This window comes from Pleurodeles waltl, chromosome 1_1 (assembly GCF_031143425.1).
Source record: "Pleurodeles waltl isolate 20211129_DDA chromosome 1_1, aPleWal1.hap1.20221129, whole genome shotgun sequence".
Lineage (NCBI taxonomy): Eukaryota > Metazoa > Chordata > Amphibia > Caudata > Salamandridae > Pleurodeles > Pleurodeles waltl.
The window spans coordinates 228,875,505-228,886,544 of NC_090436.1; the positions used below are offsets into that span (position 1 = coordinate 228,875,505).

The following is an 11,040-nucleotide window of genomic DNA, read 5'->3' on the forward strand; positions in this document are numbered from 1 at the left end:
GTTCCATTCCATATAACCTTTATACTTGGATACTACTCATTATGCTGAATAGTATTCATTATAACACATTTTGAAACCTTGCTTGCATCAAATACAACTAGGAATTATTTATAAAATATTAAATAGCAAAAAAGGGGTCAGTCCTGTGACTGTGTAGTTATCAGTAGATACAGCGGAAAGCCACACATAGTTACTCTACTGTCACTTGTCATTCTTCTAATCTGCTGGGCTCAATATAGAAGAACTAATGTCCTCACCAATGCGACACCATCCTATATGAACCTGTGGAACTTTTAGAGGTGTTAAGAACATTTCACGTTATGTTATAGACTAGTTCACTTCAAGTCAAAAAGCAAGTATAGTATGAGTTACAATAACAAAGTGGATAGTCATAGAGCTCCAGTTTTGTCCAAAATGTCACTCTGCTCACACACATCTAAACAGTTACTACCAACGTTTCTTTAACATGTAGCAGTCCAGCCTAACCACAAATCCATCATTCAAAAATCCTTTATTATCACGATCAGCTTCATTTGTCATCTTATATTGACTGCTGCAAGCATAAACATTGAATCATGAACTTTGAGCAGGGCCTTCCGAGGCCCCAAACCCTCACAAAGATTTACAACTTCGTCATATCCTAATATTTAATTTGTTGCTATTTTAATTTTCTCCTGGGTTTCTGTTATGGATGGTGCTCAATGTGGTTGTTTTTTTCCATCTGATTTTGCTGGGGAAGGAATACTTCATGCATTATTTAGGTTGTTACTGCTTCCCCTAGACAGTGTCATGGATGTCACAGATGTTTTTCAGCAACTCACCCTACAGATCAGTTAATTGTCTTTGTATTTATAATTATAGTCACACTTGTACAAACATACATGTAATTTTCTTAGTGACCTTTAAGGATCTTTCTGTACCCCTTTCTCTTGTTACGTTATTGATATTATCTTGCTTCACATTACTAAAACACAGAGCCTGATAAATGCTTCCCCCATGACGTCAGGTGCTCACCCCTTCAAAATGATTAATCCCCCCAACTTACCAAAAAATGTACGTAATCGTTACAAACACAAGTTACTCATGTGTTACCCAGAAACATTGTTCAAAAATTACTGCTATTGTTCTTTTGATGTGTGTGTTAATAAGCAGATTGGCTATGTACCTCTCTCTGGCTGATGTTTTTCATGTATTCCTTGAGTATCTCCAAAATGTCTAAAGTTCTGTTGGGTCAGAAAGGGACTATCACTCCCTCCTCCTCTATCAAGACTTAGGTTAAAGGTTCCAACAGTATCTCTATGAATGACAAAAATCATTATCCAGTGACAGAAACACACAGAAGGTGAGCAGGACCAAGACTGATTTTCGTATGGCTGGGTCCAGCCTGAGATGTAATGGTGGGCAGAAGAATGATGAGTTGAAGACTTATAACAGGCTTTCCTCCCATCACCTTTTGGGTGTTTGATGTAACACCCTAAGTGGCATTGGGTATGCCCAGACGTTGGACCCTTGCTCACTGTGCCACTGTAGCCATGCTGCACTGACTGAAGAGGCCCAATCAAGGAGAAACCAGTGTTGCTTGTGTTCTGTTCCAGAGAGCACCTGGCTTGGTAGTTCAGGCTGGACTGTTCCTACTGGCGCAAGACCAAAACTGATTTAAATATGGAAAAGTCAAATCTCAAGTGGCATTGAGGGCAAAATAACAATGAGTTGGAATGCTACCTGAGCAATTGTCAGTGGTTAGGCTTATTGCAAGCAGTTCTCTCATAACCTTTTGTGCATTTGATGCTTATATATATGGCACGTCACTCTTCTTCTAAAACAAAGCAGTAGCTGGCCCAGAAAACAAGAACCATTCCTTGCGAAACCCCTTGAAAGTATTATTACAACTCAGGTTAATTTCATAAGGCAGGCTATTTGACAACCATCAATTGGCCAGTGGTGCTGGAACCCTTTTCAGACTGGACATGCTGCCATCAGTGCCATCAATGTTGCATCACTAAAGTGTTAGGGATTCTGAAAAATGCAAACATAACATGTCCAAGTGTCGCAAATGAGCCACACCCATTCAGCAAGAGTAAGGGTGTAGTATGTAGGTGGTGTTGCATTTAGGAGTACACTGTCACAAATACATTACTAAAGTGTGGTGTGGTAGCATACTGTAATTTACAGATTTACAGACAGCACATTTTCCATTGAAATGACCACTAAATTTGCAAATACATAAAAGTATTGATAAAACTACATTGTGCACAACGATAATGTGTAAAAACTGGGTTTCAACAAATATCTAACATTTGTGCATCACCAAGTAATGTGTCTTGATTTGTTTTGATTCTGTTCAAATCTTTTTTCCATCTTACTTCAGAATTAGAAAGAAGGATCTTCATGTGTGCTTTCCTAATTGTTTCTTTTAAAATATTTGTACAGTTAATTTATAGGTATTTGAATTTTATTGTGTTACAAGATTTACAAAATCCTCACACTTTGCTGTAAGAGAAAGAAAAGTTAAAAGTTTAAGAAGCAATTTGTCAAAAGGCTAGACTGGCATTTGATGCTCGTTTACCTTCAGAACTCCAGCATGGTTATTTGGGCAGGTGGGTGCTCCACCTCTACTTCCAGCACCTGTGACTGCAGAGCTGGTTTTAGTAGTGTGACCACTGCATTGAATGTAGATGATGCATTATTGATCCTTGATAATAGTGACTTTTGTATCCTCCACTTAGAATCCTCCAAGATAAAATAGGTTTGGATTAACGTTCTTGAAATGCTCCTACTACTACCTACGTCAAAAAACATCATCAACAAATTAGACTTTGCAATACGTTATCTAGTCACTCTGCATTCAAAAAATATGTATCTTATTGTTACATTCCATCTCTTAGCCTCAACCTTTAAATGGAATCTATCGGTCCCTTTCTAAGAACTGCTTAATATGCTTATCAGACCTGAATGTTTACACACCACCTCAGCAGTCAATGCATCAACTCCCTGGAATTCACCCTCATTAACAAACTAAACTAAATCTACAAGTTCATATTGACACCAAAATTGAAAGCTCCAGCATCCTTCTCCTGGAAAAGCATTTCTTAAAAAACAAAAAACACTTTCACAGTCCTTGAAAGCTAGTACTCCAAAGATCTTAATTCCCCTTGAGATCTCAACTAATCCTTCACTTAAAAAGTCCAAATACATTTACTGTTGTTTTCCCACTTCCAGTTTAAACTAGTTTCTTTCTCCCTTAATTCAAAATATTGTTACAATCTTGCTAAATGTGCAGAGTTGTATATTTATATTTATGCCTTTGCTGTAAATACTATTTTCCAATGCCCTTGAATATGGTTGTTTTAATTTCTTGTGTCTCTGTCAAACACTTTTTTTCTGGCATTTTTCTTACCTTACTGAGAAAGTTTTTCCACCCAGTGGGTATGGTTCGCAATGTAGACAACCCCTACCTTTTTGTACTTTTCAACACTAAGAGAGAGTATGTTACCCCACCCACAATTATTTCCCTTTTCAATGTTTTTATCTTCTTACATTATGATTATCAATCTCACATGGCTTGCGGTGCTCTTTGAATGTCTTGTATGCCAGTTGTTTTTGGGCTTCAGTCAATGGTATACCAAGCTTCTGTGACAGTCTGGCATTTCTTTGTGTGTATGTACACCAGACTGCCATTTGCCTAGAGTCCTGACCAGGTACCCGCAGCCCTTCGAGAGAATTTGTTCCATTTCAATGCAGTGGCAACAGTTACATCTTGCCAGTTGCACTTCTGTTCAGCTTTGTGAATTCCTGAAAGTTGTAAATCCGTACCTGGTTGTTATGTCACTAAAGTCCTCTGCATGGTAAAAGATGTGTACCTCTGCCCTGAGTACACCACTTTATTGTTGTCCGGATCCCTAATGCTGATTTATTTTGTCATAGGTCAACGGGAATCATGGGAGTGAGCCATGACATAGACCTGTCTCACGGATTGTGGTCTTGTTAGACCGGGATGGGTGCCCAAAGTGCTACCCTCTTAGTGGTGGAAAGCTACTTCTTTCACCAGGAGTTAGACAGCACAAGCATGGTGTGGTGATGGCAGCATACTCTGTAGTGACCAGTAGTAGTGAACAGGTTCTTTTTACCCTGAGTCACTGGAGTGAGACATACAGGCTCACTCACCTTTTTTCAAAAGTTCCGCTGCTGTGTGTGAACTCACCCCTATCCTTCATCAGGTTGGTATGGAAGTTTGTGCGTGATGAAAATGTGCTGAGTGAAAGTGAAGTGGTAAATGTGTGTAACGGCAGTGTATGGGTTTAAAATGACACACTGTTGTACGTACAGAGAAACTGCAGTACTGAACAGTGTGCACAGACTAAAGCCCTCATTACGAGTTTGGCGGAAACCGAGTGGCGGTGAGACCGCTGCCATGCTGGTGGTGCAGACCCCCATATTACGTCTACGGCTGTGAATCCAACTCAACACAGCCAGCTTTCCACCAGTGCGGTTGGACCACTGCCACAGGCGGTAGCCATCTCCAGGCCGGCGGAAACCACCACCAACACAGTCATACACATCCATACACAACACCCCACAATCACACAATGACAACATCACAAACACACAAACGCAGTCATTCACAGACAAGTCGAGAAACACCACACAACCACACAAAGAAAAAGCTGTATGTTGAAAGAACACACAATCAATATCACCGAACAGACATCCAAACAATGACACAGGTGAGATGCCACTTACAACCAACATACTAAGGAATTCACAGGTGGAGCACCATAAACACAGACTTACACACCACTACCATACAATGCCACAGGCCACAACATTCCCATGGCACAAGTCATCTACCCAGCGTATGCAACAACACAGACACAACCCATACACAAACAACACACACAGTAGCACACAGATATCACACCACCTTGTAGAAGGAAACCAGGACAAGTACTTCACCTTGACATCCACATTTCTGTGGGCAGATGTATTCCACGTTATCAATATGAAACATAGCTACTTACAAAATTGGCCTACTGGCCAGTCCTTTGTCTAAATTTGCCCTAGGCACATAGGGCACATTCCATAGCCCTAACTTGACTCCTGACTGCAAATAGTCCTCCACGTGAAAGGGGCATCAATGGAGCAGGGAGGCACCTCGGGGGGCAGTAGGTGGGGAGGCTTGGGTATGGAAGGGGGTCCTTGGGTTTGGGTTTAGGAGGGAGTTGGACTTTAGGATTCGGTCTGGATGGTGGGGGGAGGGTGGTTGGACTTTGGGGTAGGAGTAGGGCTCTTATATTTCTACTGTGTTCTTACTCGTAGGCTGACCAATAGGGGTGCAGCACAGCAGTTTGCTGAATTTATTTTTCAGCAGAGTGAGGGGCAGGAACAAGGGGCTGCGGGGCACTGAATCTTAATGGCAGCCGCGACTGAATGTGGTTGCTAGTGACAGAAAAGCTTTGTTTCCCCATTATCCATACATTTGTTTGGCCTCAAGGTAAATCACTGTATCTGGCATTAAAAAAAATAACCAAAAAGGATTGTTTTTATATATACTACATGTACGAGATAAAGGATTACATGAGACTAGTGTCATGATGTTGTAAAATAGTCTATCATGCATCGTGTGGAACCACTTCTTAGACGGTGAATTGATAGGACAAACAACCAATAACATTGTGTTAAAGATGTATCATTCTCTGGGCTGATCTAGTATATGATTCCTTTTCTCACAAAGTAAAGGCTGAAAAAAAAAAAAAAAAAAGCCAATGGTTAAAGAGGCTGTCCCAGAGCCACTCTACATATCTTGGAAGCAATACATTTTTCAGAGAGATGCACTCTCGAGCCAGACCTAAAAACTGCAGATGCTATAAGGGGGACAACCTGAACGAAGGTTGACATATGAGAAAGTAAGATTATATTTTGGGGCTTCAAAACGTTAATTGTAAATAAAAAAAGAATATTTTCAGCAGTTCTGAAATTACAAAGTGTAATGTTTGAAAATGAAAATAAAATTAAATTTGACCTTGAATAACTAAATCTCACCACACTGGCATTTAATATTGTTAAATTGCACACTTGCACTTCATGGTTTTATGCCTGCAAGCAAATATGCCAAATATCCTATTGAAAACGGAATGAATTAATGAATTAGACTCATCCTTCTCTCTTATCCTGAGAGCAAGTGAAAAATAGCCTAATATAAGAACACTGCAAGAAAATCCAACTATCGAATTGTTTGAGAAACTGCAGATGGTAAGAGTAGAAGAGGGAGGATGTTACATTGTTTATCTCCTAGAAATACAGATGATCGGGTGGGGTTGTATAGATTCATAAAACAGTTAAAAACTAAAACCATTCAAATCTACGCTAGCAAGAAATTAACTATCTCTGCTAGGATGTGTGTCAGTAAGTTGACACGATTTTAATAAGCGCATATCAAATGAAGCTCATTTAAATGTGGTTTAAGACACTTTCCACTTATTTTGCCTGGCGTCTTTGAATTCAAACGAAGGGCCCAGAGAGAAATGTGTTTGCTTTGTATGTTTTTCAAATCTGACCTTACATTGAATGACAAAAAATATAGAATGCAGGCCAAAATGGAAGTCATCAGAAAAGATTCAATGCATCTTCATGTTCGAGTGTTGGGACTGGTCATTATTTTATAATCATCATTGAAGCGTTCCAAAGTTGGCATCTCCCTTAAAGACCGCATAGCAAAAGAGGGCTGAAACAGGCATGAGGGTCTGGGAGTGTATAAACAAGGTCGTGTACATCAAGTGGTGATTACACAAATACATGTAACACACCTTTTGTAGTCACAGGGAGAATAAGTGATTTGCCCAGAATCACACAGTGTTGAGTCAAGTGCCAAGGCTCGGATTCAGACCTGGGTCTCTAGGTTCTATGGCGGTACCTCTTGCTGCTTGGCCACATCTTATCCACCTCCTGAGTTTCTCCCTGCTTACATTAAAATATGCTTCTGTCATAGGTAACATTTTATAAAAAGTTAATCCACCATATCAATCATTGTGTGTTCGCATCCTCTCTATAGATCCCTGCCTATATTGACATGGATAGGCATTGGCATTGTAATTATTGCATCTGCATGCAGCTATCATAAGCTATCATCTTTCTTTCCTATTATGCAGAACTTTGGCAAATATCATTCACCTGACAGTAGGTGAACATGCATTTTTGATTGAACCTGTCTGAAAAGTTTTTAATGACCAAACCCTATCCTAATATTTATACCATTCCATTTGCCGTTATAGGGCAGCTCTGGAAAAGTAGTGCTGAATCTTGAAGACTGTATTCCACAAAAGCTTGAGGTGGTGAAGAGAGAAGCTGGCGAGGAGCTACAGTCAAGCAATAAAAATGTATCTACTGACACCGATTGCTGTGATGACCCACTGATGGAAGAGAATCCGACCTTTGCTGTTGGTGAAATGTCCACCAACCCTGGTTATGTTTCTTTCGAAACGTCACAGCTGGGAGTCAATCCCACTCCTCCTGGCACAGATTTAAGATGCAATTTTGAAAATCACACCTATGTGTCTCAAGATGAACATGATCCCGTTTTTACTTTTTTTGAGCAGGAAACATCAGAAACCAATAACATGAAAATTATTCCCGGCTTGTTATACCAACCACAAACCCAGCCACAGCCTTATACAGCCCTCACAGATAAACTCTGCTGTCCTAATATACCAAGTTGTCTATCAAGCACTGAAGATGAATCTAAGTATTTAGAACAGACTAATGTACCTTCCTTTAAGTTAATTGAGCTGCAGGATCCATCTTTTAAAGACCAATGTTCAAGTTACAAGGCCCAGTCAGACTTTAAATTAGAGCGGGTACAGTCAGTCACTGGTCAAGACAGCAGTCCAGAGGCGAGCCCGGTATCCACTCACTCAGAGATGTTTTTACTTTAGGATGTAATGTTTGGGACAACCATGTGTGTCCTTTGCACTGCATCAGAAATGGCTGAACAATGAAGACAATATAAAGTGTGATCACTTGTATATCGTGAAGGACAAATGAGTGCCAGAGGGAAACCAGCTACAAGAGAGGTTGGGTCTGGCTCCAGATAAACCAACTAACTTTTTATAGTAAAGGACATGAATTAAATGAAAGCACTACAGAAAGCCAAAAACTTAACAAAAGCAATAAAGATGTGAAAAGTTTAGATAAATGGTTTGTCAGTTAAATTTGAATGTTTCAGTGGTAAAGAAGGACTGTTGTGGTGGTAATTGCTGTGGTTACTACAAAAGAATAGATTATGAATTATAAAGTATGCTTGCACCTCCTGCTCCATCCCCATCACAGAGTGTCCCACCTTTTCTCCTCCAACACTCACCCCCCAACCCATAGCCCACAGCATCCCCGGCCCTTTTACTATCACCTCTTTGGACATTGCTCTGCTGCTTTACAGCCATGTGCACACACTACATGTTATGCATACAAATTATAAATGAACATTATTGTTTACTGATTTTTGGATTACTGAAGTTATGAATTTAAAATAAATATGAAGCATGAATTGTGCGCTGTGAATGGCCAATCTTAGGACATTGGCCCCGGCGTACAAAGCATTTATCCAGTCACAAATGTATTTTTCAAATGTACAAACCACTCTAGCCCAGGAAGACCCATCAGGATACGCAGGGCACATCTCAGCTCCCTTTGTGTGACTGTCTATTGTTAATTCACAAACAGCCCAACTGTCATCCTGACTAGGACGTGTATTCTACAGCCAGGCAGAGACACAGAATGGGTAAGCAAGAAAATGCCCACTTCCTAAAGGTGGCATTTTCAAACTTACAAGTTAACCACCAACTTCACCAAAAGATGTATTTTTACATTGTGAATTTAGAAACCCTAAACTCCACATCTCTATCTGCACCCATTGGGAAATTGCATTTAAAAGATATGTCAAGGCAATCCCTGTTACCCTATGGGAGAAATAGTCCTTGTAAGAGTGAAAAACTAATTGAGCAGTATTTCACTATCAGGACTTGTAAAACACACCAGTACATGTCCTACCTTTTAAATACACTGCACCCTGCCCATGGGTCTGCCTTGGGCCTGCTTTAGGGGTGACCTACATTTAGTAAAAGGGAAGGTTTGGTCATGGCAAGTGGGTGCACTTGCCAGGTCGAAATGGCAGTTTAAAACTGCATACACAGGCACGGCAAAGGCAGGCCAAAGACGTTGGCAGGGCTACTCATGTGGGTGGCACAATCAGTGCTCCAGATCTACTAACAGCATTTTATTTACAGGCTCTGGGCACACCTGGTGCACTATAGTAAAGACTTGCTAGTAAATCAAATATGCCAATCACGGATAAGCCAATTACCAACACTGTTTAGACAGAGAGCACCTGCACTTTAGCACTGGTCAGAAGTGGTAAAATACACAGAGTCCTAAAGCCAGCAAAAATGAAATTAAGCACAGGATCATAAACAGGAGGTCAGAAGCTAAAGGTATGGAGATAACCCTGCAAAAAGGACCATTTCCAATACTCACCATATTCAACACCTACATTATGCCCCTCGCCAAACATCATGAGATGTCATGGCCTCAACATCATTTCCTATGCAGAAAACAACCAGCTCAACTTCTCGCTATCAGAAGACCTCTCCACCACCAGGTCCAACTTACACAACTGCATGATGAGCGTTGCAGAATGGATGAAGACCAACTGCCTGAAACTCAACACAGAGAAGATGGAAGTGCTGGTCTTTGGAAACAACACCTCACTGTGGAACGATACCTGGTGCCCTCCGAGCTCAGACAGACACCGACAGACCATGCCTGCAATCTTAGCATCATGTTGGACAGCAAACTCACCATCAAATGCCAGATCAACGAAGTCACATTTGTGTGCAGCTACACCCTTTGCATCCTCCTTAAGATCTTCAGATGGCTCCCCTTCAACACCAGGAAAACTACCCAAGCCCTAGGCATCAGCTGAATCGACTATGACAACGCTCTGTATGCAGGAACCATCACCCAACTCCCGAAGAGACTCCAGATGATACAGAACTCAGCTGCCAGACTCATCGTCAACCTCACCAAATGGACCCACATCACCCCCACCTCAAGAACCTCCATTGGCTCACCAGTCGGAAAATATGCCATTTCAGGATACTGATACCTACAATGTCCTCCATGACCAAGGAACAGCATGCATCAACCACCGCCTAAACTACCACCAACCATCCAGACACCTATGCTCCGCCTCCCTCGCTTACACTTCCCGCATCCGTTGAAGACACAGTAGACGACACTCTTTCTCCTACCTTGCTGCCAAAGCCTGGAACGACCTTCCCCTCCACCTCCCTACAGAGTCCTCTCTGACGAAATTAAGGAAAGAACTCAAGACCTGGCTCATGACTGACAGCAGCAGAATCCTAGTGCCTGGATACCCTCACCAGTGATTAGCTGTGCTCTACAAATCCCGATTGATAGTTTGATTGACTATGAAATATTGTGGTCCTAGTTCACAGGGAAAAACTTAACATATTGTGTGTCAGTCTATAGGTTACCTATTATGTGGTGAAACTCCAAATTCAGATGTAGTCTTGAGATTTTGTACAAATTTGCTAGGTTTCAACTTTGAAGTCACATTTAAGTTTCCTACCATTGTAGTGATTCCATTCAGATTTTAACTATGAGCAGATCTTACAGCCATGATCCTACTTACCCAGTAAAATCTCATAACAGTAGGAAATATCACTGCAATTTTTAAAATGTAAAACCTAAGAGCAGTTGTCTGACTAATGACTGGCCTATGCCTGTGAGTAGGAGTAAGTAACGCATGTGTAATTTATACTGTGAAAAAATTATTTACGTTAGTAAAATGTAGATTTTCCTAGTTTTAATGACAGAAAGTCTTAATATTATTAAAGACACGGAGGCGAGTATTATGCCTTCTTTTCTTGCTTTAATTATTACAGCAGCAAATGAAAAAACTACAAATCCCATGAAAGCAGAAGAAATCTGCCAATGGGAAACATTCTGAAGTACATATACAACAACCAA

The 11,040-nt window shown here is 40.8% G+C and overlaps 1 protein-coding gene across 3 annotated transcripts in view; it reads left to right on the plus strand.

The window, feature by feature from the left end:
* The window catches only part of OSMR (oncostatin M receptor), a 345,202-nt gene extending 337,017 nt beyond the window's left edge, over positions 1-8,185 (plus strand). Inside the window, exon 17 of one of the 3 annotated variants that reach the window (XM_069221332.1) lies at positions 7,269-8,181. In XM_069221332.1, the coding sequence (XP_069077433.1) occupies positions 7,269-7,928 (660 nt within the window). In that variant the 3' untranslated portion in view covers positions 7,929-8,181. Of the gene's footprint in view, positions 1-7,268 lie in introns of all 3 variants that reach the window. The other 2 variants (XM_069221326.1, XM_069221330.1) reach the window with 2 other exon arrangements.
* Positions 8,186-11,040: the final 2,855 nt, after the last annotated feature.